The following is a 27,448-nucleotide window of genomic DNA, read 5'->3' as shown; positions in this document are numbered from 1 at the left end:
TCATATTCCCAGCATTTTACCAATACTTTTTAAATAGAGTCCCTTTAATCTTATCCAGTAAGCTTGCCATTGCAGTCTCTAGGCACAACCATGATTTCAAGTTTGATTACACTTCCTAATGCTTGACGCATGCGTGCAGACCATAAGCCCATGTAAGACTCAACTCCCACAGAATGACTCAAGGGACATAAAGACATCACCTTTCAACCAACCTTTGACTTTTGCTTATTCATTAATTTTTTTGTTGTTGTTGAAGAGTGTGATTAATGTGATTTCAATAGCTAATCACACATAAAAATAAAGAAGAGAAGATACTGGCACACACTGCATTACATACAGAACAACATCAGCCTACATGTCATCCAATAATGTGTAGAATACCCCAGGGTCATTTTGAACTACTTTATTTTATTCAGTTAAATCTAAATGATTATTTATTGTTAATACAGAAGAAAACACTGGTCCAAACTCCAGGGTCTATGTTCACTCAATTGTGTTTTATCACAAATACAGTTAATGTTCTTGTATGTCTATTCATGAATTAAAACTAGCCAAATAGATTAAACAATTTGTTAATAAAGGGCATTTTGTTAAGAGAACAATAGCAGAATTCCAATTTTGCTTGTGCTATTGTTAACTTAACAAATGTACCTTAGTCTAAAATACCCTACTTGTAGACCATTCTCTTGTATTAAAATATACTGCAAGTTTACTATACTTTATCATGTAAATAATATAAATACATATGCTTTGTGTTAGTCTCAACAACATTACAGATCAGGTTAGTAAAACTGTCAATTCAATTTTGACCACAAATATCAGCTGCCTAGAAGTCTGAAATGTTGCATTTAAGTGTTTCTTCACATGCATCTTGAAGTAATTCACAATTATTCAGATTTCACATACACAGAACTGAAATATTTTGGTATAGTCAGAAAAAGGTACACTACAGAATAATGGGCCCTCTATCGCCTTCTGTGGTTGAAACTTAAAATTGCAAGTTACTTATGAAGGAACTTTTCTTTTTATTATTATTAAAAAAATTTTACATCAGTTGTGCACTGCTCTTCCATGTGGATAACCGATGGTTTGAGGTATTTATGGTCTGTGATCTCCATATCAGTGCAGATCTGACTAACTACACAAAGAGTCACTGATAGTAAGAAGAAAGTCCTATATGATTAGATCCAAATACACTCAACTGGCTGGGTAGCTAACTTTCCTAAAATAACAGGCACAAGCTATGCAATTTCTCACAAACTACTGAGATAACTATCAACCCACTGAAATATCTTTCTGCAAGAAAAAAAGCCATCTCTGGGTCAGTCTTAAATCCATTCAGATCTTGCACTTGTCACCACTTTTGAAAAGCCAAGCCAATATTTATCCTTGTTTTAGCACGCACTCTGTCATCTTTCCCTTTTGCCTGCAGGCTTTCCACAGTTTGATGTTTCTTGGGGTTGACCACAGATGATTTTCCAGAGGTCAACAAGGGTTGCTGTTTAAGACTATCCATGTTCAGTGCTAGCTAGCTAACTAGCTTCAAGTTCTATGCATCTACTCTATTTACTGTACTATCACTCCCCCTCCATTCCTCACACTGAATTTCATTGCCACCCACCTACCACCGACCCTCCCTTTCCCTTGCCCCTACACATGTGCCATAGTAGCCCAACTGTTTCTTTGTGTATAGACATGACGTAAACACTCAAGGATTTCCCGCCAAACAAAACCTGACAGCTTAGAATGTTAAATCATTGTTGTAGGCTTGCTGTAGTAACTCTGGGTTTGGCAAGAACACTGTTTTGAACACAGATTTATTTTTTTATGAACTTGGTCAATTAAGGTATTTTGTTCATTACTGATTCAATATTTAATTAGAAATCTTTTCTAGTGTAACCTTAAACGGTTGAGGTTTCAGTGTAAAATACTTGAGGGAAAACATTGCTATTGGGAAGAAAATAATAATGCAGGTCTTACATCATTTATGTTCGATCTTCATCTCATCTCATGAGAACATTATAGTGTAACAATTTTCTTGCTATCTAGAACCACAAGACACCACTTAAGGAAATTAAACTGGCCATTTTGCCTCTAGAGCAAGTAATGTCAAAGAAACTGTTTACAGGACATACATACAGACATATTCATGTTTGTGAGGACAGTTGCTCTTGAAACATAAGAGTGGTTTTATGAATCTACATAATACATAATACAATAGTGAAATAAAAATAAGAATGCTGGATAAGAATAATGGATTTTTTAGGTACTGCATCACTATAAAGTCAATAAAAATGACCCTGCTTACTTTCCAAATACATGTTCCTGGTCTTAATGAACATGATTCATCTGTGGACATTATTTTAAAGAAATAAATATTTGTCAGAATGTAATATAGCACTCTGCTTCTAAAGTGACTTTCCTTTTCAAATAACTTCCCCAAGCCCTCTTATTTTTCAACCCCTCTTCCCCAACTGTCTGGCTCAATTCTAATACCAAGATCCAAACAATTTCTGGTAGATATAATCAATCTCATTGTTCTCATTGAATGTCCTGTTTCACTCACACTGCATAAGTAAAATGTGTTGCGAATGCCATTTCATGTTGAGTTTAAGTGTTTGCATACAATATGACTGAATGTAAGTCATGTTAGTTTGCCTTGTTTGTGACTACAATAAAAGCACCCTTGATCCACGGTGAGCACTCTAGGGGTCTGCTGGTGTGTCTCTCAGTGTAGGATGGCCAGCAGAAGGCGCTTGAAATCTCCACCGCATTCTGAGCGGATTGCGTCTTTCAGAGACACATCATATTTCTCCAGGTACATGTCTTTGATGGTCTCCAGATCAATCTATTCAAACAGAATAGTGTCCATTAAAGGTGGTGATCATCTAACAAGTAAATCTCATATCATTGGCTAATTTCAGATAATCATACTATGCTACACTTTCTATTTCTACAGTATGCATTATGTACAGTGTGCACAGTACTGTATGTGAACATTATGTTTGCATGAAATATCCATATTTATTAATATCCAAGGGGCAGTGGTGGCTTGGTGGTCAAGGCCACTGGCATCTTGGCAAGGCCCTTTACCCCACCTGCTCCAGGGGCGCCTTACCATGGCTGACCCTGTGCCCTGACCCCAGCTTAGTTGGGATATGCGAAAACTAGCAGCCAGTGGTAGCTCAGCGGTTAAGGCTCTGGGTTACTGACTGAAAGGTTGGCACCGCAAGGCCCTTGACCCTATCTGCTCCAGTGGTGCTGACCCTGCACTCTGACCCCAGCTTAGTTGGGATATGTGAAAACAACTGCATTTCATTGGCTCTGTACCTGTACTCTGCACAATGACAATAAAAAAGTTGAATCTGAATATGTTTAATTTTTACATTTATGCATTTGGCAGACGCTTTTATCCAAAGCAACTTACAGTGCCCTTACTACAGGGACAATCCCCCCGGAGCAACCTGGAGTTAATGTCTTGCTCAAGGACACAATGGTGGTGGCTGTGGGGATCGAACCAGCGACCTTCTGATCAACAGTTATGTGCTTTAGCCCATTAATATGGCCTATTAAATGTGTCAAAATGTGCAGTATACAATCAAAGCAATACTGTAACCCCCCATTGCAATTCTCTCAACTTGACCTTCCATTTCCAGTGTGATGAATGACCCAGAAGAAATATTAGCCACAATTGTAGATTTTGTATTTATTCATTAATTTATATTTAAACTCGTAACTACAATTTTATCAGAGCCCCAAAATTCAAAATTACCTTTTTTTATTTCTGAGATGATAACGACACCCCACTCGGTGAACTGGACATGCATATCATGTCACAAATGAAGCGTACTATTTTAAACATTTCTCATTGGCTACAGCAGGGGTCGGCAACCTTTTACAAGTTTCCTGGCAAAAAATATTATCAGCATAATAGTTTGAGTGAAAAGTCTGTGCAACACATGATGATCAATGTTGTCCAGCATGATTCATGAAAATTCCACTGAGCATCTTGTGTGCTTCAGTGGGAGCAAGAAACCCCGTTAACACGGTTCAATTTGATTAGTGACCTAGAAATTGTGTGGGATCCTAAACATTTCTTTTTTTCTGTCATAAAATTGTCAAAGTCCTGAAATATTGTTTATTGCCAGGTTTAATATAGATTTTTGTTTTGTTTTTAGTTAGTTAAGACTTTTGTGTTTATGTTTACTCTTCTAGTGAGAGTCACCTTCATCATGGTATATGGAGCGTACAGTATATGCTGGACAATAAATCTCAAACATTGATAGTGTATAATGTGGTAACTCAAAAACAAACACAAAGACAATGTTAAGCTTCATTTAATGAACCAATTTGTTGTACATCAGTAATGTCCTGACTATACTTTGTGATCAGTTGAATGCCACTTTGGTGAATTAATGTACCAATTTCCTTCCGAAACAGCAAAATCTGTACATTATTCCAAACTTTTGTCTGCTAGTGAATAAATATTTTTATGTTTTTATTATTTAAGTAAGCAGTAAACAGTGTTTACAGTACAGTCCACATTTAGCAGTATGCAATTATTCCATTCTGAACATAATCACAATCATTGCTTATACAATTAAACAACCTAACATTACTCGAAACACACAGAATGAGAATTGGTATCATACCTCAGAGCGACACACAATGATGCGGATGAGAGTGTCTTCATCAGTTCCAGCACCTTTCATTGCAGCGTTCAGCCTCCGAGCGAAGAACAGCTGAGGGTTCTTAGCACACCGCACTGTGGGTTAGAGAGTGTTAGCCGCTTAGCCATTCTTATTTTCCTCTTTTCATTCTTTATTGTTTACATTAGAAAGTATTTTTATTAACTTTACACCTTATTTGGTTGATTTGCCATTTAAATCAATGAAAACTGCATGCATATATTATTGTAGTATTTGTATATGAAAGTATGTTTGTAAAAGTAATGTTTTTGGACTTTATATTGACACCTATTGTTGCAGATGCAGTGTCATACAAAAGCAAAAGTTTCAGTTACTGATGCCATTGTAGAAATGCACTGTTTGCAAGCTTTTTATTTCATTTTCTTAACCCATGATTAATTCATTCTGCAGCCAAAGGTGTCTGATAATAGTGATTTTATAGAGATAAAGGAAGGATTTTTGTATATAATTTTACACATTTGTTAAAAATACTATACATTTTTCAAATGTGGAAAATCTTCCTTAGAGCTAATTTAAATGAAACAGTATGTTTTAATACAAACCAAGTGTGGTGTAGCAGTCATTCAGGGTTCCAGAGGTTTCCTTATCAATTACATCCAAAATCTCTGTTCCAGAAATCTGAAGGAAACAAAGGTGAAATCTAACAGTGATTCAGTGCTAGAGGGAATCTGAGACAACTGTGGACTTATTGTACTACGCCACTACCAGGAGCTTAAATAAAAGCACAAACTCACGGCTTCATAGGCTTTGAATGTGGCCTGCAGTTGCATGTAGTTTCTGTTGGCCAGAATGTAGCTGAAGGTGGACTCATCTGTGCCAAAACAGCCCTCTCCAGCCTGACAGACAACAACAAACATTAACGAACTGAAAGAGGCCTGGAAATGTGACTAAATATTTATGTAATTATTTGTCATTAAATATTCCAGAGTCATTTAATTCATATCCATAGGTATTCATACATACAGTGTGCACATATCTTATTTTTCTTTAAGACAGACAATGAATGGTACAATATCAATGTATTCATAGCTTTTAAAATGTGAACCCATGTATGTACATCTTTAGAGATACAAATCCTCATTTGTATCCTCATCCTATAGTCATATCTTGGAATTTCTGAAGGCAAACAAAACCAGTTACATTTTGCTACAATCAGTAAAGCAATAGAAGAGTACAAATTTTAAACAGAGGGAAAACTGATAGCTTGTCCATAGAAATTATGAAAATGTATAATAGTTCTTCCAACTTTAACAATGGTATTTGAATTAAGACTTTGACCACATGAAGAACCATGCATGACTCCAACCATGATAAGTAACTATGGTTCCTATATAAAAAAACAGCATCCCCTTCCCACTGTGCCCTTCAAGGGGCGCAAAAATATAATTTGGAAAATGCCTATAATGGTCTGAGCGGCTGCAAGGTCGAGACCAATCCATGAATGAACGCATCTGCTTTAAATTCACACAACTCTTTCCATTCTGTACGGATAATTAATCCAGGTAAGGACTAGCTCTGTTGATAATGATCTGTGCTGCGCAGTTGAGACCGGTCCACGAGTAAATGCACCTGCTCTGCATGCGGTCACGCCGCTCTAACCATTGAGCCATGCTGACATTTGGTGCAGAAAGCGTTGTTTTGTTCCACTTTTGGAGCGAGCAAAATGCGCTCCAAAAATAAAGTTTGAATGACAAGGGAAGGCTCATTAAAATTCACGAGGAACGCGCTAACTGATTGGTCAGTGAGACGTTCAGTGCACCTGCCATCCAACGTTTCTGAAATTAGTTTGCGGGCCTGATGAAATGAAGTGGCAGGCCAGATTCGGCCAGCAAGCCTTGAGTTTGACACCTGTGGCAGACTGCTGATTTGTCCAAAAACTCAAATCTGTAGGATTTGTAATGCAGGGACACATGGCAAACGCTACAGATTTTAGCTTTAGACAGATCAGCAGTCTGTCAATCAGGAGAACAATCATTCAAACAGAGTTTCCAATAAAAATGACTTAAAAAGTGAGTTCAGAATAAACTTAATTTTTTAGCCCCACACATTTCAGCCCTCCAAAGCTCTCACAGTGAATGTTAAAGTCTCCGATAGGGCATATTCGCACCCTGTGTTGTTGCTTGTTGCTGTTCTTCTTCTATGCTTTGTTTTGTGTTCTAATTCCAAGTTAAATAAACATCGTGCGGCAGCTCTGTTTATTGGAGCATGCGCATAACAGTGAGGCCTATTGCGGTCCGATTGACGCGTATACATGCTGGACGGAACCAATCTACAATTACATTATCTAGGTCTGTTAGTTTGATTTAGCAAAAACTGGACACAAACGCATAATACAATAAACAACTCCCCAAACAAGCAGAAATCTTGTGTATTACGTGCCTAGGCCTGCTTGGCTGAAAGGCTTAAATGGCTCGATATCTGACTCATAATGTCTATATGTACCAGGAAAGCCCTTAGCTTATTTAACTAGTGACTTAGCCTAGCTATGTGTAGATGTATTTAAACTACTGACCAAAGAAAGCAATGTGTGCCAGTGCCTGATTTGTCAACAGCTTATCTTGATGAAGACGCACTTCTATTGGCTTGACATATCATATGTGGGCTAGCTGACTGGATAACACATAACAAGTTCATGACTGAACAAAGTCATTTGAACTACTTTGAGTTATGCGTAGCTTATAGCTTGGGATGCAAAAGAGTTTCAAAGTAGCTTCCCTAACACTAATAAATACAACAAAATCAACCACATGAAATCAATATTCTAAAGTCTCTAAAGTTGTACATCCATAAAAGAGTTAACGGGTTAGGGCACCTAGACACTAAAGAAAGTTCTGATGTAGTGTTTGATGAAAATTAATCCATAAGAACCATTTTGAGGGTGTGGAAAGTTAAAGAGATCATTTTGAAACCAAGCGGAAAAACAACTAATTGGATTTCCAAAAACACAACAGGTCACAACAGGTCTGTAAGAAATTCTCAATGGCCAAAAAATGGTTTAAACTTTTGGTTGCATGATGGAACGGCACTTTCGCGAACTCTTGCATTTCCTCTATGATCTTGCCATGCATCATCTCCACTGAAATCAATGTCTTCACAGTGTTCTCTAACACAACGTAAACTCTAGTCAGTGTGCAGGTGCCCTTATAAGCTATTCTATACATGTTGAAAATGTACATTTTTGTGTCTATCTAAAGGTGTACTAGAGCTCACTTTACGTATGAATATGTACAAATAGTAATGAGATCGCACTGAAAGTCTCCTACTTCAAACAGTGAGACGGCATCTTGCTCTGCCAGCGTTTCGTCCACATTGTAGCTCTCATCTCTGTTACCCTACGAGAGAGAGAGAGAGAGAGAGAGAGAGAGAGAGAGAGAGAGAGAGAGAGAGAGAGACAGTATTAACTGACAGTCCTAACTGAGGAGAGTGAAATCCAGTCTGAGTCACGTAACTGAACCTTGCCTGTGCTTAAAGGCGGATCTAAACCACTGCCAAACAGCAGAGCTATCATGACAAGAGGAAGAGGGAGGAGTACTAAACACAGGCATTATTTCACTCATGTCTGCAGAGGAGTCATTTTGTAAGATGTAAGCAACTATTTTGAGAAAATATTAAGAGGTATTTACCTGGAGAAGCAATGTCAGGAGTCTCCTCACATCCCCACTCGTGTCTCCTTCAATGTCTGACTCCAAATCCCTGTCATGCACTGTAGAAGATATATATGAGTGCTATGCAAATAAAAATGACTTGACTTGTTGGAAGATTTTTCATCCAGGAAACTGTAAACTTTGAGTTCAAGTGTGAAAGTAGAGTGGTATTAAAATGAATCACTGTTACCTTGGGTGTAGGTCTCTTTGTAAGTTGCGATCTCCTAATAGAAAACATGTAGTGTGTGACTCATTTTACATTCTAAACACTCATTAATACAAAACACAGTTGCAATGGAAAACATTTGCCTCTTCTTTGGCAACTGTGACAAATACAGGAACTAGCTCAGAGCCTTTTGATTCAAAACAGAGTAACATACAGCATTAGTGGCAGTGCACAGTATCTCAACAAGGACATCCTCGTCTGTGCCCGCACCCTTCATGGCCTTCCTGAGCTCTTTCACTGCAAACACATGAGGAGGATCCAACATGGCGATGATGGCCTTCTCAAAGTTACCAGACAGCTCACTCTTCAACACCTCCACCAACTCCTGCACGGAAAATAGTAATCTGTGATCGTCCGCTCTTCGTTTTTAAAGATGTCAGAATGTAAACTAGTTTAAACAATTTAAAGAATACAGTTTTTAAAGTACTCACATCATCATATTTCTCAAAGTATGCATGTTTGATTTCCAATCTTTGAGCTGCACAGCGATTGGCCAGTATATCTATGATGGCTTGCTCATCAGTGCCTTTAAAAATAAAAATGATAAATTAATCAATCTAATTCATCTAAACTGGCTCCACCGGTGTGAAAATTGTCATAAGTTTAAAACATTGCAAAAAACAATGCAAACATAGTGTGACAGAAATAATAATAGTTAGGTATATTGAAACATTATTATTTATGCATAACATACTTTAAGATAGAAAATGCAGTATGAGAGCAGCCCTATATTGTGCTTATGAGTTGAAATGGATGACCATTCTGTTTTTTAAGCAAAAGACAATATCTCCTTGTACAATGAACATACTGCTGAAGTCCGATCATATGACAACTTGTTTGCTCACGGCAATATACAATATATACATTACATCCCTAACAAACATTTTGCTGAGTTCATATCACGTGAGAAATGTGCTGAGGTCAAATGGCATGTAACTTGTTAACAAACAAGCAACTATACATAAGTATATCCTATATAAGTGTAAGGGGGGTTAGACGACACCCAAGCTTCTGCCCCCGGCCGGGTGGTAAGAATAAAGCTGAGGAAAAGACTGCGCTGTGTCCTTTGTGTGTTTGGAACACTCTCACTCATGTGAATTTCAGGTGGAGAACTTCCATGACAATGAGTAGATTTAAAAACAATAGAAAGCACTAAATATATAAGGTAAATAACATGTCCAAAAACTGAACAACGTGAAGATGTTTGGTTTAAATGTACAAAGTGTGTATTTGAGGTGCTGTTACAAGTCAGCAATTCTTCATTTCAGATTATTAAGTGCTGTAAAAGTATTGTTCATTGTCAGTTCTTGTTAACTATTTACAGTAGTTACAATATTACAGTATAACTGCACAATAAGAAAATGTAGTTTTAGATGAAGAAATTATCACAACACAAGACACTGCTGACAATGCTTGAAATGTCCTGTTAACTACAAACTCAATGAGCCAAAAGTTGGCCAGAATATGTGCAAAAGTGAATACAAGAAAACATTACAAAAATCATGTAGCTACAGCAATGTGGTGGAAAATGTAAAAAAAAATCAAACTACATATTTTAAATATGGCCTAAACACATCTTGAATATATATATATATATATATATATATATATATATATATATATATATATATATATATATATATTGTCATGTTTAAATGTGCTGTTTTTCATGTTTTGATTTCATGTCTTGTGTTTTGTACAGATCTCATTTTTCCTGTTCCCGCCGTGTTTCATAAGTTTTGTTCTTATTGGTTCCTTTGTTTATTAGTCTTGTCTTGTTATTGGTTCATTGACTTGTTATCTTGTTATCAGTCTTGTATTTTCATTGGTGTTCTTGTTTACTTGATACCATGTCAGAGTATTTATAGCCCTCATGTCATGGATCATTCCCCAGCCGCTGCCAGTGCTCATGAGGTCAGAGGTTGTTCCCTTATCACAGTTACTGTACACTTTATCAGTTCAAACCAGTCTGGCCATTCTCTGTTGACCTCTGTCATCAACAAGGTATTTCCATCCACAGAACTGCCACTCACTGGATGTTTTTTGTTTTTGGCTCCATTCAGAGTCAATTCTAGAGACTGTTGTGTGTGAAAATCCCAGAAGATCAACAGTTACAGAAATACTCAAACCAGCCTGTCTTGCACTAACAGAGAGGTCAACAGAGAATGGTCAGACTGGTTTGAACTGATAATGTCTACTGTAACTCAGATAACCACTCTGTACAATTGTAGTGAGAAGAATATCATATATTCTTCTCACTCAATATCAGTGCTATTCTGAGATGTGAGTTGGTGCTGTTTTGGTGGCATGAGGGGGATATTAGGCAGGTGATTATAATGTCATGGTGACATTATACAAACACTTGTTCATATATTTTGGAATTGTCCCTACTCGACTTGTTTTTGGTCTGATTTCTGCAAGATTGTTAGAGATCATATAATTCCCAGCTTTCAACTTTGTTTTGAAAATGTTTTTATTCGGGTTTTTTAGCTATGACATGTCTCTTCATAAGGAATATTATTTGATTAATGTTCTGCTTTTCTTGGCAAAGTTTAGTATTCATAAATGTAAGTATGGTGGTTATAAACCATTCGTTTTAATTTTTAAGGTTCAGCAATACCTAAGAACAATTTCTAATTTGAGTAACAAGAAAGCTGTAAAGTGTATTGAAATATGTAAACAATTTGATATTTTTATTTAAACTGTTTATTTATTTTCCTTTTTGTTGTTGTTTGTTTTAATATACCTCTTGGCTCTAGATGTAAAAGTTTAGTAAGCATTAATTTAAAAAAATGTCTGACGTAGGTGTAAATTGACGGGTCCTTAAACAAGCCCTCATAATAAATCTCCAACTGATTGACAAATTCACTTGTGAAATGGATTAATGTGAACTGTGTGCCAATGATTAACTTATGATCAATAATATGGTAATAAACAATACATTGTATTCTAAAGCTGCTTTTTGAATGGTCTTATCAATGATTAACTCTTCTGCTACAGGAATGTAATGCATTTTAATTATCTGAATATTTTATGTATATATATATAATATATATATCATTTATAAATATTTAAAGATAACTATATATAATTATATATTGATATAAATATGTATAATCATTATATATTGAATTATTGTTATATGAGGGGCTTTCTTAGCAAATATTTGTTTATGTGATTAATCGCGATTAATTAATCGGGACATCATGTAATTAATTTGATTAAACATTTTTAATCGATTGACAGCCCTAATATATATATATATATAATGTATGTATAATCAGTTGAAGTCAGAAGTTTACATACAGCTTAGCCAAATACATTTAAACTCAGTTTTTCACAATTTCTGACATTTAATCGTAGAAAACATTCCCTGTTTTAGGACAGTTAGGATCACTAATTTGTTTTAAGAATGTGAGAGATTTATTTCAGCTTTTATTTCTTTCATCACATTCCCAATGGGTCAGGAGTTTACATACACTTTGTTAGTATTTGGCAGCATTGCCTTTAAATTGTTTAACTTGGGTCAACATGTTGGGTATTCTTCCACAAGCTTCTCACAATAAGTTGCTGGAATTTTGTCCCATTCCTCCTGACAGAACTGGTGTAACTGTGTCATGTTTTTAGGCCTCCTTGCTTTTTTCCCACACACTTTATCAGTTCTGCCCACAAATGTTCTATCATAATGAGGTCAGGGCTTTGTGATGGTCACTCCAAAACCTTGACTGTGTTGTCCTTAAGCCATTTTGCCGCAACTTTGGGAGTATGCTTGGGGGTCATAGTCCATTTGGAAGACCCATTTGTGACTGAGCTTGAACTTCCTGGCTGATGTCTTGAAATGTTTTTTTCAATATATCCAAATAATTTTCCCTCCTCATGATGCCATCTATTCTGTGAAGTGCACCAGTCCCTCCTGCAGCAAAGCCCCCCCTGAACATGATGCTGCCCCCGAGGCTTGCCTCAGCTTGCAAGCCTCACCCTTTTTTCCCCCCAAACATAACAATGGTCATTATGGCCAAACTGTTCAATTTTTATTTCATCAGACCAGAGGACATTTCTCCAAAAGTAAAATATTTGTCCCCATGTGCACTTGCAAACTGTAATTTGGCTTTGTATGGTGGTTTTGGAGCAGTGGCTTCTTCCTAGCTGAGCAGCCTTTCAGTGTAAATTGTTAATAAACTCATTCTTGCATAAATTGCCCCATTTAGTACAATGGGAAATGTACATAAGAATGCATTTATACACACATTTTTTATACTCATGTTTTATGAATGAGCATCAATGAGTTGATTTAGTCACTACACTGCATGTTTTAGTTTGCATATCTATAAGAGTATCGCTATGTGGGTGCAAGCATTTCAATGAATATTTTATAAGCATAAAATATTTATAAGCATAAAATATAGTAGCGGTGCCATCTACACATTGCACGTTGCAGAGACTGCCGCTTTGCTCTTTAGATTTTAATTGTTTTGAATAGTTAGTGAAAAATATTTTAATACTGTAGCATTTATATGTATGTATATAAATATATATGCTACAGTCTACACTATATAGTATACTATTAGCATTTTTAAGGCATGATACAAGCATTTGTCCGCTTCCTTATTATCTAATAAAAACAAAAACAGATTGAAGTTTGATGCTTTTATTTCAAAGATCCTTATAAAGGTTTTGAAGTCATTGTGCTCTGATGTTGTTCTGGCAAACTTTTTCTCACAACTACTTCCTGCTGTTTCAGATGATATTTTCTCTGGGCTGCCCCGTCACTTCACAGAATAGTACAACGGCATGCACGTCAAGTATAATCGCCTCTAGAGTTTGGGGAGGTGCCAGGCAAAAGTATAAATAAGGCTTAAGTCTCCATGTGGTTCCAATGAGTAGGACAGGTCAGTTCCAATCCTAATGTTCTCAACTTAATAAGTTTGGCCAATTAACCAGATAAAAAAAATGAACAAAAAACAGGGGGAAACAGTACTCCTCTAAAATGTCCCTTGTTAAATATTTGTTTGACTCACAAAAGTGAGTATATATGTATTTATGATACACAGAGTACACTTCTGGCCTAGAACAAGTTGTAACAACTAATTGTGAAAAATGGACAAAATGAACACATGCATTACAGTTGAACAAAGGATATACAGAATGTACAGTATATATACGAATGGCATGGGTATCTTACCTAAACCTTTGCAGGCTTTGCGGATGGCCTTTATGTCAGCGACGACATCGAAAGCGTCATAAGGAACAACCGTTGGCTGTCAAATAAAACCATAAAAGAAAATCATCATGCTTTCAGAATGAACAGTATCAATGGTCATCATAATTAAGTAATAATGTATTAGATGCCATGCAAAATCTGTCCTGACTATTTTTACAAAGGGTTACTACATAATACAAATATTAAGTTCACAAGTTTAATATTAGAACGAAGAACAGGTGATTTGTGCTGTGTTGACCAATTGGTCTCCTGGGCTCTCCATTTTATAATGTTGCAAGGAGGAGTTTTACAGGGGCGGTTATAGTGTAGATTCTTCGTTTAAAGTAACAAATGAAGATAATGCGTATTTCAGAAGAGGGTGCAGCATTTCCTGTTAATTACAATCGCATTTGGCATTTCATGACATCTCGAGTATTCTATAAACAAATGAATCTGCATTGTGATTTAATCAGTCACTCACTCTGAGCCAACTTTGAACATTTGCCAAATCTATTCCCTCACCTTTTACCTCAAATACCATCATTTCACATATTGGACAGTTATTGAAAAACTGTTGATTTAATTATCTTTAATAAAACTAAAAATGACAAATAAGTATTTTGTGTCAAAATAATTGTTTCAGGAATAATTAGCTAAACGTGCAACATTTTAAAAGTTATTAAATGTTAAATCCAGTGACTTAAAAATTAACCTCATTGATCAGGAAAATCTTGAAGTTAAAAGTGACAAACAGGTTTTAAGTGCAGTGATAGTTTTGTTGCTATTTAGTGTTCTGGGAGAAAGTTCAATCAAAAGTTATGTTAATGCTATAGTATAGTGCAATTCATGATAACTTTTAACCAATAACTCAGTGATAAAACTGATTGAAAGTTTAAAAGTAGCAAAACTTTAGACAGCATTAGAAAATCATCGGACATCCCCCAAAAAACAGTTTTTCTTTTGCTGAATATTTTAAAAAAGGGAAATGATCACACAATTTTTTCCAAGGCAGAAATATGTGCTGAATAAGTGTAATCTCTGTAGCCTGATTGTGACAGGAGAAATGTAGTACAATTGCCCCTCTGTCTTCCCCAGTATGAACAAAAGCCTTGCTCAGGAATGCTCAGAGGATCCACCCTGTCCAAACACAGACTGCTGGAGGCCTCCACTGACCGCTGAGAATGAAACTGCTCTCATGTCTCCTCCCAGAGCGTTTCCTCTGACTCACATAACGGGATTCAGACACATTCCTTTCCATTTACAATAACCTATACTATCGAAACAGTTGAATACTTATAAAGAAGCTCATCCAGAAATGAGTTTTACCATCTAATTATAAAAGCGATCACATGAAAATGTATAGTAATGCATCACTTTAAGATTCACTATTTAACCCAACACATCTTTCAAAGTAACATCGTAACTATCCTTATTCGTTCTTCTCTACATCATTTTTCATTGTTGTTATAAAAGAGCTTTGGGTTTTAGTTTAATGCGGAGAATGCTGCAGTAAATCTCTCTCTGGCGATCTCGCCGGTAAAAGATGGCCATTAAAGCGAAAAGCATAACTAAGATACGCACGTAACAGTTCCCCATGTCGATTGTTTCTGTCGCTCCGATGAAGGTGCTTGATGAAGATGAAGATGATGATCAGATGATCGCGAGTAGCTGCTGACCGCTGTCCGAACTCAAGGCCACAAGCGTTTCTGTAAGTGACGTCAGCACGTAGGCGAGTAACGGGATGGTTTATACGTGTATTTCCCGAGAGCCAGCAACAAAGGTTTTTGCATTAAAACAAAATACGAGTGATTTGTGCAAACGAAACATATAAAAGAAAAGAGTTAAAATGCATTTAAGATGTCCAAAATTTCAAATTTAGTGAATAAAAACGAATTGTTTTGTGTCGTGGGCTTAACGTGGTTTTTACATTCTATTATTTAGGTGTTTATTATTATTATTATTATTATTATTATTATTATTATTATTATTATTATTATTATTATTATATGACATTTTTGTCACTCTGTTGGCTGACATTTCGTATAAGCCTTGAGGAGCAATATGTAACATGGAGTGGTGGTGGTGTAGTGGTCTAAAGCACATAACTGGTAATCTAGAAATCAGAAGGATCGAGCCCCACAGTCACCACCATTGTGTCCTTGAGCAAGGCACTTAACTCCAGGTTGCTCCGGGGGGATTGTCCCTGTAATAAGTGCTCTGTAAGTCGCTTTGGATAAAACCGTCTGCCAAATGCATCAATGTAAATGTAAACATTTACATCAAGCGTTTAAAATGGGTACTGCAGTCCAAATTCTAAATATTGGAGAGAATTGTTTACAGGAAGCAATTTCTTAAAGTCAATAAAGTTTTAATTAGTGATTCGTTTTTCACGAAATTTGTATTGATTCACTTCAGAAGACATTACTTGATCAGCTGGAGTCACACTTGCTCGTGTGATACTGCTTTAGTAGCTTTAACTGAGGGCCAAAAGGTGATTAGACCAGCTCTGTCAGCAGATGTCCATCAATAGCCAGATTTACTACATGATAATTAGTGTTCTGACTTTGACATGATCTTTCAGGAAGGTTTGGGATCCATATGTGCAGGATTATTAGTAGTCAATCTACAGATCCAAATCAAGGTGAGTTGGCATGGACACTTTGAAGCATGAATTCTATATATACAAATAAAACAGGAAATAGGGAACATGTATTAGCAATGGAAATTTGAAGAGGCTCTGCAGAAAGTGAGAAATGTTAGTGCCCTTTCTATATGTTCAGTAGCATCAGTGTATTTTTCCCCCTCTCAAACCTTTTGTCTTTTATATATTGATAGAATTGCTCTTCGAGCTGTTGGTACGTAAGTATATTTACCATTTCAAATCATTTGAGTGGTCTGCATTGAATATATTACAAAAGTGCACTCTAGTGGCAAATAAAACAACAGCAGCAACTCAATCTGGAAACCGTTTGCTTGGCTTGCTCATGTGTGTAAATCGATACACGTTATAATATTAATAACATTTTCAGAAAATATACTATATCCTATTAGTTAAAATACACTGTAAATCATAAAATACTTAAAATAATAAAAGATATTATATAAAAATATAATAAAAAATATTATAGAATAAAACATATTATGTAATAAAATGTAATATTCATAACATTTTCATAAAATAAATTGTAATTAAATAATATAAAATAATATAATGGCATAGATAGACAGCAATACACTAAGTGGAAAAGAGTGATGTTATTTACATCCAGATAGTGGCAGATAATCTTAACACCCATCATTACATACTAACATTCTGTATAGTGACCTTGCAGCTTGTTTATTGTGTCTATTTAGAGTCCCACAGACACTCTACCCCAATCTATACCCCTAAACCTAACCCTAACCTTCCCTTACAAAAATGAAACATGGTTACGATATTAACACCATATTACTGTAGTAACACCATTTATTGCATTAAAACTATGACGTGGTTAAAACATGGTTACAACAGTATTAAAACTTTTTCTCAACTCCCTGACCATCACTGTCACCATGAGCAAATCCATCAATCCATCTTCATCATTTCAAATCAATAGTTTTCAGTTTCAGATGTAATTGTAGAAATTCACTGTACACAGACAGTCATGATTATTTTAATCAATGAGTGTGAAAGTGTCAAATAACAGGACGATTACTGAGATTAAAAGAGTAGTATTCAGCTGGTCATGTGATTCTAAGATGGCGCCCTCATGTGTGGACCCTCTCCATGTAGAATAAAAGGGCTTTTATAAGGTTACTGATATGACTGGAGTCTTCATGATTTCCTACATATATTGCAAAATTACAATTCATGTCTTTAGGAGTTAAACTTTTTTTAATGAGTGAAAAAATTCAGAGCGCACCTTTAAGTGTATGAGGATAAACACAATGTGGAACAACTGTGAAAGATGCTGCCCTGTATCCTTTAATACATTGCCAAACTAAGACCAGAGCAGATTGTTAAAATGACATATACAATGTTTTATACGGCCAGTGATCAGAGAATAATAGCAGTGTATGACACATGCTCTGACATTGAGTGAATCATCTTATTACTCACCACCCATTGACAAGAAAGTTATAACGTCTTTAACTATTAAAACAAAGTAATCTTTTCAATTCAGTTTGAGTGTTTGATCACAAAAGATATCTCTTACAAATTAAACTTAAAGTTCTAGGTGCATGAATTTTCCTGTATGGAATACATTTTGAAGACAAGCCACATAAGATCAGAGTGTTTTTGAAAAAGACGATGCAAGGCAGTGATGCAGCAATATAATTTGTATGTGAACAGAATCGATATGATAAATAAATAAATAAAAACAAAATCAGTTTTTAAAGCATTTGATGCAAATGAAATACACATCCTCACTGCTGCTTTTGGATTTCTTCCTCAAGTTACTTCAGTGTTTAATGTTGTGTTGGTGGTCATTACTTTCTTGTTTTATTGGTCAGGGCATTTAATCGGCGGGAGAAGGAAAATACATATTAACACACTCACCGTCATAAAAAACCCTCGTTTTGTTGGTACACAAATTGTCACTCCAGCTGTGAATTGGCTTCATATAAATCAGTCTTTTCTAGCGAGAATATTTGTGTTTGGTGTGCAAAGTGCTTAACACGGGAAGTAACACCAGCTTTTAAAAATAATGTTTTCACTCCGGAACAATTGAAAGGAGCTTCATAAAATTATTTAATTAAACCATTGCTAGTCCCTGGTTCCATGTGTGTGTGTGTGTGTGTGTGTGTGATTTATGAGGACATTTTTAAGGTTACAAACTGGTAATTACAAGGGTATTATGCTATAAATGTGGTGTTTGAGGACATTTCTGGTGTTTGAGGACATTTCTAGTGTCCCCATAATTCAGATCACTTAAACATACTAAACTATGTTTTATTGAAAATGTAAAACTGCAGAACATTTTTGATGTTTAGGGGATATAATCTATAGTTTGTACAGTATAAAAATCATTTTGTCTATGGAGAGTCCTCATTAGGATAACCGCACCAACATGTGTGTGTTTGTGAGCGTGTGAGTGTGTGTGTGTGTGTGTGTGTGTGTGTGTGTGTGTGTGTGTGTGTGTGAGTATGTGTGGATTTGGCTTTACTTTTTGTACTTTATTTCTTAAAATGTCTTATAGTGAAACATGATAAAATACAACTTTTGAGGATAAAATCATGCTTTGCTTTAAATCTTCTGATATTAACACGTTTGTGTGAGGATTAGGGTGAGGGTGTATAAAATATCATTAGGCTACCTCTGTATAAAAACCATTGTGTCTATAACCATCCAATTTTCGCGCTGTTCCCTTTACAAAAAGCTTCACTATGATGCTGCGCTGCTAAGCGCTACGGGGAACAACTCTAGCTGTGAACCGAGCTGAATAATGTGTGTAACACGTCAATGAACATTGACCGGAATTTATAGCCTCGGCTGATGTAATCATTAGATGCACCTGCGGCCAGGCTATAAATGGATACGTCACCAGAAACTCTTTTTTCAGAGCGATTCTGTTTCTGTGTGTTTCACAAACCCTGTCAAAACTTTCTTTCCTCTGTTAGGAGATAGAATCAGTTAGGCAGTGTGCAGTGAACGTTGTTCAATTTTCTCTTCTGTTTAGAAAATATTATATCTATATATATATATTTCAAAAAAAGAAAGAAAAAAAAGAGAGAATGACTGAAAGCCGCAAATGGTGCGTGTTCCCCTCTTCTTGCTCTATAGCTGAAGAGGACACACATCAGTTTTTGCTGTTTGTTTGGGGGTAAGAGCAAGCTGCTCTCACGTTGCAGCAGGGCGGGTGCGAGCACTGCGATTTGCTTTAACAGGCAGAGTGCTTCGTGCTCGCCTCGCTTGCTTCCGGGAGTTAGCACTCATGAAAAAGAAAAAAGAAAGATCGTTCATGGGGCTCTTGCATGGATTTGGCTGAGGAGCAAGAGACGGGTTGATCCCTTTCTCTCGCTCTCTCCCCAAACCCAGCTGGTCCTTCACATGATCTCGAAGCGCGTTCCGACGCTTCTTCGGATCATGAGGAGGATCGCGATTCTCTTCCCGCCTCTGAGCTTTCCGTCCGCGATAAAAAAATCCACGGAGGAATTGCTCGATGTTGTTACTCAAGCGGTTGCCAGATTGGACTGGCCACGCGAAAAAGAGACACCAAACTCTCCAAATTAGGGGATAGATTTTATCTTCCAGTCTAAGAAAGGGAACACCTCATGAGTCCCTTCCCTTCTTTGATAACCTCCATGAAGAGCTTTTTCGCTCATGGAGGAACCCCTAAAAAAAAAATAATAATAATAAATAAATAAATAATATATATATATATATATATTTTCTTCCCGTGTTCACATACCCTCGACGTCATTATATTCGACCATCGTGGGTGCTGAGGCACGGGGGTATTCAGTGATGCCGCCGGTCGAAGAGACGCTTGCGGGCTATCTCTCGCCGGGCTCGGCATCGTCACTTAAGAAGCCCTCTCTCCCCTCAAAGCCTTGTAGGACAACCTCCACTTTAGGGGGAAGGGCTTATCAAGCAGCAGGTCAGGCTGGTGCTGCTCTGCACACTATGCTGTTTTACAGGCGTACCAGAATGACCTCCCGGACGGCCTGAGTGTGGGTTCTGCGCTTGATGAGCAAGCCTCAGACCCGCTTCAGTCCTGTCTGAACGGAGGCTCAAAAGCAAAGCGTGGCGAGTCGTGCTCCTCCTCCCAGGGATTGGGGACAGTCTCGCCTCCCTCGCCAGCCCCCGAAGCAAGACCTTAGGGCTATCATTTCTAGTAAGAGAAAATCCTGACAGTCTTGCGCCTAGATTAGGGGGTAGCTCCCCTCGGGACGGGGCGCGTGCTTCACTTCACCCCTCCCGGTACCCCCTCGAAGCCCCTCCATTCCCGCCACCTCTTGGTGTTTCGGGTTGCAGAGGCTTCCGTCAAATTGGGTGTTTTCGCTGTTCCTGCATTTTATTCAGGACGCGAAACACTCGACAACCCCTCAACAGGAAGTGTTCAAATATAATACCCATCTCAGAGATCCTGGCAGCGTGGAAACTTCTGCCAGATATATTCTTTTCTGTAGGTCTTATAAGGGCGTCAGGATTTAATTCACTCGCCTCTTTTCCATGTTTCCACGGCGTGTTCTCACTACCGTAAACCGGATTTCTTTTTTATGTAAAAAAAAACAAAAAAAAAAAACTCAATCTCCTGGTTAAAGGGGCCATGATATGTGTTCCCCTTCCAGAGAGAGAGTTAGGTTATTACACTAAATACTTCCCGTTTCCCATGGAGGGTGAGGGGTGGCGTCTGCTTAGGTCTTAAAGCTTGAACTGTCCGTGGGTGTTCAAGTCCAAGATGATGCCTGTCAAGACGGTCGTGTCTCAAGCCCTACAACTTGTTTGGCTGGTCACCATCGATCTTATGACGCACTTCTATACTTCATTTAGAAGTTCTGCCACAACATGGAAAGTTCCTGAGGTTTGCTTCTGGGGCGAAGTCTTCCAGGATCAGGTTCTTTCACTCGGCCTAGCCCTTTTTACCCGCACATTCACAATGCATGATGTAGCGCTGGCTCCTTGCGACTCCGGGGCATCTGCATTCTGAATTATGTAGACGACTGGCTGATCCTAGCGCAGTTCCAGGAACTGGCAGTTCAGCACAGGGACATCGTCTTAGCTCATCTTTTTCTCTAGGGTTGAGGCTCAACGCCAAGAAAAGCGTCCTCTCTCCCACTCAGAACACTGTCTATCGGGGCATCGTATGGATTTCAATCACAATGCGGGCACAACTGTCTCCCGCTAGGATTGAGTCCATTCAGATCACCCTGAGCAAAGTCAGGCTAGGTCAAGGTTGCACTGCTATCAGTATCAACGATTTCCAGGTCTCAGGGCGACCGCGTCCACGGTGATCCCTCTGGACCTTCTGCTCATGAGACCGTTTTTGTTGTGGCCAAAAGCCAGGGGATTTCTTTCAAGGGCCAAAACCCCTAGGCTAAATAGGGTTACGTTCCTCAGGCTATGTTCCCTTCCTATGTGGTCCAGACCCCGGTTTTTTGCCTTGGGTCCCACTCTAGGTGCGTCTTGTTGTCGCAGGCTGCTAACGACAGACGCCTCCCTGACAGGCAGGGTAGCGGCCGTAAGTGGGCGTCCAGCTTAAGGGGATAGGAGGGTCGTCAGCTCGGTTGTCACAGTCACTGTCTCGGGTTGATGGCTGTATTTCTGGCCCTGAAATACCTCCTCCTGAGGCTGCCATGTCTTGGTGCGGGTGGACAATACAGCGGTAGCCTCTTACATAAATCATCAAGGAGACCCACGTTCCTGTCAGCTGTATTTCTGACACGTCGGATTCTCCTTAGGGCCCAGGGCAAGCTCCTGTCACTCAGGTCAGTTATATCCCTGGATGCCCGTATATGGGAGCAGATTTACTGTCCAGACAGAAAATACCAATGGGGGAGTTAAGAACTCCACCCTAAGGTAGTAGTTGCCCAGAGTTCACCAGCAAGGGTTTTTGCCTCTTACTGATAGCACCGCGCTGGCCGAACTGGGCTTGGTTCTCAGAGCTAATTTCTTCCCTCGACGGCTCGCCTTGGGCGATTCCGAAGAGGAAGGATCTTCTATCTCAGGCACAGGGCAATATTTCATCCCTGCTCCGAATTGTGGAATCTTTCATGTTTGGCCCCTAAGGGTACCAACTGAGGGACACAGGGCTCTCTCCTGAGGTTATCGAGACCTTTTTAAATGCCGGGCTTTTTCCACTAGGAACAAGTTTGGGTGAGATCTTAGGGCAGAAGAGGACCTCTTCACCTCTATGAATAGCGCAATGTCTCCTCTACTTCTCCCTGAAATCACCCAGCCCCCTTGGGTCTGGATGTTAAGACACATACATGACCCAGAGTGCGTCTGTATGCGTTTCTTTCCCCGGTTTCTCTGCTCCCGGGAGTCTTGGCAATGTTCACCAGCAAGGGTCTTGCCTCCTACTAATGACGCTGCGCTGGCCGAACAGGATATGTTTCTCGGAGTTAATTCCTCTCCTCGACGGCTCGCCTTGGGCGATTCCGAACAGGGAGGACCTTCTCATCCTTGGCCCGAATTGTGAAACCTTTCATGTCTGACCCCTAAGGGTAACAAATGAGGTTCACAGGGTTTTCTCTTGAGGTTATCGAGACCATTTCAAGTGCTAGGGCTCCTTCCACTTGGAACTGATCTGGGTAGATTTTACAGGGCAGAAGAGGACCTCTTCACCTCTGTTGATAGCGCAATGTCTCCTGTACTTCTCCCCGAGTCGCCCAGTCCCCCCCCTCCCCCTCGGGAGGGGCTGAACGTAGTAATGCAAATGCGCCTGCATGCGTTTCCTTCTACTAAAGTTCTTATTACAGAACCAGTTAACTGCCAGTTTGTTTCAGTTCTGGATTTTCTGTAGAAAGAACTGTCAGCGGGCACTTGCCTCACCACTGCCAGGTTCTATGTGGCCGCTGCGGTTTGCCACGGCTTGGTGGGCGGGGTGCCCTCAAAGAGGCATCCTCATTATTGCCCGGGCCTACGAGGCACGCGGTCAAGCTTCGCCAGTAGGTTTCAGGGCGCACTCTAGCAGAGGGCTCTCATCCTCTAAAACCTTGGCTAGAGGTCTCCCTCTGCAGCAAGTTTGTGATGCGGCAGGTTGTCCTTTCCGCACACATTCATTGGACTTTTTTAATTTGGATGTTCTGCACTCCGGGCTCTTATGCCCTTGAGTCGACATCTCAAGCTCATGTCTGGACAAGTTTGTGATGCGGCAGGCTGGTCCTCTCCGCTCACATTCATCAGTTTTTATGACAAGTTTGTGTTGCGATAGGGTTCTCTTCGCACACATTCATCGAACTTTATGGGCTAGATGCTTTGCTACTCCGGACTCTTATGTCCTTGAGTCGACATCTCAGCCCATGCCTAAACAAGTTTGTGATGCGGCAGGTTGTCCTCTCCGCACACATTCATTGGACTTTTTTAGTTTGGATGTTCTGCACTCCAGGCCCTTATGCCCTTGAGTCGACATCTCAGCTCATACCTGAACAAGTTTGTGATGCAGCAGGCTGGTCCTCTCCGCTCACATTCATCAGTTTTTATGACAAGTTTGTGTTGCGATAGGGTTATCTTCGCACACATTCATCGAACTTTATGGGTTAGATGCTTTGCTACTCCGGGCTCTTATGCCCTTGAGTCGACATCTCAAGATCATGTCTGAGACCTCTTGCGTTTTTGTGAGTACACTGCACAACCTTAGGGGTCCGGACAGCCCCAAGTGAGGCGGCGTGGGTATTGCGTTCCCCGTAGCGCTTAGCAGCACAGCATCAAAGTGAAGCTTTTTGTAAAGGGAACGTCTCGGGTTACATGTGTAACACTTGTTCCCTGAAAAAAGCGGAACGAGATGCTGCGCTGCTGTGCCACACTGGGACGTCCCAGGACTGCTCTTCAAAAAGAAGTATCTGACAACACCTGGTGACGTATCCATTTATAGCCTGGCCGCAGGTGCATCTAATGATTACATCAGCCGAGGCTATAAATTCCGGTCAATGTTCATTGACGTGTTACACACACTATTTCAGCTCAGTTCACAGCTAGAGTTGTTCCCCGTAGCGCTTAGCAGCGCAGCATCTCGTTCTGCTTTTTTCAGGGAACAAGGGTTACACATGTAACCCGAGACGTTTTGTTATCGACAAACGTGAAAATACATTAAAAAAATGTTTGCGAAATTTCATTCAATTGACCTTTTATCGATAAAATGGTGCACGTAAAGTCATGCTTAAAAAAAAAACTTGCATAAGTTTTGTTTTACCGTAAAAGAAATCTGCCCTTAAGCCATTTCCATACTGAAATGTGTGTTTATCGCTAATTGTGTAGCTTTTGCCTCCCAGATGTCCCTTATTGGGGAGAGTATTGAGACTTGAGAATTAATTGAAATTAGGCAGATTACTGCCATATAAATGCAATCAAAAGAGAGCTGTTGCCCTTCTGATAGGACTGTATTATTGGTTGTGATGTTGCACCAATCGCAGGTTGTCAGCAGTTACGACCCGAAAGTGAATCGTCATCAACCTGCACCAAGAAGTGTGGAAACTTTCTGTCTTAGTATAAGGACCATCAGTCGATGTGTATATGCTGTGTGCACAACTATTAAAGAATAATTGTTGCAGTGTAATATCAGGGTTTATATACGATACATTTCTGATATTCAATAGGCCATTTTGAACAATCATCTAATCTAAAGCATCGCCATCACAACAGCATTACGTCCCGAATATTTGTCCAGCAACTTTTAAATGAACAATTGAACTTGAATTAAATTTAGCGTTATAATGCAATTTACATTTTCTGAAGGTCAGCATGATAAACTGAGGATAGCGCCAGTGTGTATGGCGAGTTGTCTCTCATGTCCACTCGGGCTATTGTTTGCTCTTGCTTTGTTTCTATGTTGTCAGGATGTTTCTGCGTTATTACTTTATAATTGGCAAGCGCATTTTAACATCCGAGCATAGGCTCAGATATTGTCTAGGCACGATTTGGGTGGTAAGACTACAACCCTTCCTCCCATGTTGTCAGATATACCAGCATTCCTGTGCTATATCGTGTGACACTCTCCGTAAAAAGCGCCACAGAAGACGGGTTATGTGGGGAGGTAAACTGGTGAGATTAATATACATGATTGCTGTGAAAGCAGACCATTGTTCGAGGAATTTTTCAATCTTATTGACTCTTTTAATTTCACCCAGTCAGTGACTGGCTCGACTCATGAAAAGGGACATAAACTGGATCTTGTGTTGTCTTATGGACTATGTGTATACAGGTGAAACTCGAAAAATTAGAATATCGTGCAAAAGTTCATTAATTTCAGTAATTCAACTTAAAAGGTGAAACTAATATATTATATAGACTCATTACAAGCAAAGTAAGATATTTCAAGCCTTTATTTGATATAATTTTGATGATTATGGCTTACAGCTTATGAAAACCCCAAATTCAGAATCTCAGAAAATTAGAATATTGTGAAAAGGTTCAGTATTGTAGGCTCAAAGTGTCACACTCTAATCAGCTAAACACCTGCAAAGGGTTCCTGAGCCTTTAAATGGTCTCTCAGTCTGGTTCAGTTGAATTCACAATCATGGGGAAGACCGCTGACCTGACAGTTGTGCAGAAAACCATCATTGACACCCTCCACAAGGAGGGAAAGCCTCAAAAGGTAATTGCAAAAGAAGTTGGATGTTCTCAAAGTGCTGTATCAAAGCACATTAATAGAAAGTTAAGTGGAAGGGAAAAGTGTGGAAGAAAAAGGTGCACAAGCAGCAGGGATGACCGTAGCCTGGAGAGGATTGTCAGGAAAAGGCCATTCAAATGTGTGGGGAGCTTCACAAGGAGTGGACTGAGGCTGGAGTTACTGCATCAAGAGCCACCACACACAGGCGGGTCCTGGACATGGGCTTCAAATGTCAAACGTCTTACCTGGGCTAAAGAAAAAAAGAACTGGTCTGTTGCTCAGTGGTCCAAAGTCCTCTTTTCTGATGAGAGCAAATTTTGCATCTCATTTGGAAACCAAGGTCCCAGAGTCTGGAGGAAGAATGGAGAGGCACACAATCCAAGATGCTTGAAGTCCAGTGTGAAGTTTCCATAGTCTGTGTTGGTTTGGGGAGCCATGTCATCGGCTGGTGTTGGTCCACTGTGCTTTATTAAGTCCAGAGTCAACGCAGCCGTCTACCGGGACATTTTAGAGCACTTCATGCTTCCTTCAGCAGACAAGCTTTATGGAGATGCTGACTTCATTTTCCAGCAGGACTTGGCACCTGCCCACACTGCCAAAAGTACCAAAACCTGGTTCAAGGACCATGGTATTACTGTGCTTGATTGGCCAGCAAACTCGCCTGACCTGAACCCCATAGAGAATCTATGGGGCATTGTCATGAGAAAGATGAGAGACATGAGACCAAACAATGCAGAAGAGCTGAAGGCCGCTATTGAAGCATCTTGGTCTTTCATAACACCTCAGCAGTGCCGCAGGCTGATAGCATCCATGCCACGCCGCATTGAGGCAGTAATTAATGCAAAAGGGGCCCAAACCAAGTACTGAGTACATATGCATTATTATACTTTTCAGAGGGCCGACATTTCTGTATTTAAAATCCTTTTTTTTTATTGATTTCATGTAATATTCTAATTTTCTGAGATTCTGAATTTGGGGTTTTCATAAGCTGTAAGCCATAATCATAAAAATTATATCAAATAAAGGCTTGAAATATCTTACTTTGCATGTAATGAGTCTATATAATATATTAGTTTCACCTTTTAAGTTGAATTACTGAAATTAATGAACTTTTGCACGATATTCTAATTTTTCGAGTTTCACCTGTATATCAGTGAAATCTGTGACATATGTATTTCGGATCATTTGCCTGTTTTATTTACTGTTACAGTCCCTTGTTCCAGTGAAGATTGTGCTCCTGCGAACCACCTTCGTGTGATTGACCCTTTAACTACAGCGATGTTTTCTACTGCTTTCAAAGACACTATACTTTATACCATGGATGGATTTTTAGTATTAGTGGGCCAAGTGTTCTTGTATTGATAAATTCTTCTCTCACCTCAGGGTGCATTCCAGCTGCTTTTAAACATGCTCTG

At 39.0% G+C, this 27,448-nt stretch overlaps 1 protein-coding gene across 1 annotated transcript; it reads right to left on the bottom strand.

The window, feature by feature from the left end:
- Window positions 1–396: 396 nt before the first annotated feature.
- Window positions 397–15,502, bottom strand: LOC127634043 (annexin A13-like). Its single transcript, XM_052113440.1, has 11 exons — window positions 15,361–15,502; window positions 13,762–13,837; window positions 9,011–9,105; window positions 8,734–8,904; window positions 8,544–8,577; window positions 8,333–8,412; window positions 7,973–8,041; window positions 5,444–5,545; window positions 5,252–5,327; window positions 4,653–4,765; window positions 397–2,848 (listed from the first exon to the last, which is right to left on the bottom strand). Exons 1-11 carry the CDS (start codon window positions 15,373–15,375, stop codon window positions 2,729–2,731), a joined length of 951 nt encoding a protein of 316 aa, XP_051969400.1. The 5' UTR covers window positions 15,376–15,502; the 3' UTR covers window positions 397–2,728.
- Between the last annotated feature and the right edge of the window lie 11,946 nt (window positions 15,503–27,448).

Source organism: Xyrauchen texanus, chromosome 41 (genome assembly GCF_025860055.1).
Source record: "Xyrauchen texanus isolate HMW12.3.18 chromosome 41, RBS_HiC_50CHRs, whole genome shotgun sequence".
Taxonomy (NCBI): domain Eukaryota; kingdom Metazoa; phylum Chordata; class Actinopteri; order Cypriniformes; family Catostomidae; genus Xyrauchen; species Xyrauchen texanus.
This window is presented reverse-complemented; position numbering and strand designations above follow the sequence as displayed.

What these genes read in the sequence shown, in the direction of transcription:
- LOC127634043 (XM_052113440.1), bottom strand. An exon ending in CAAAGCCTGCAAAGGTTTAG is followed by an intron (nt 9,106 to 13,761) that starts GTAAGATACCCA and finishes TTATTTTTAAAG; the next exon opens with GCACTGATGAGCAAGCCATC. An exon ending in TCCTGACATTGCTTCTCCAG is followed by an intron (nt 8,042 to 8,332) that starts GTAAATACCTCT and finishes TCTCTCTCGTAG; the next exon opens with GGTAACAGAGATGAGAGCTA.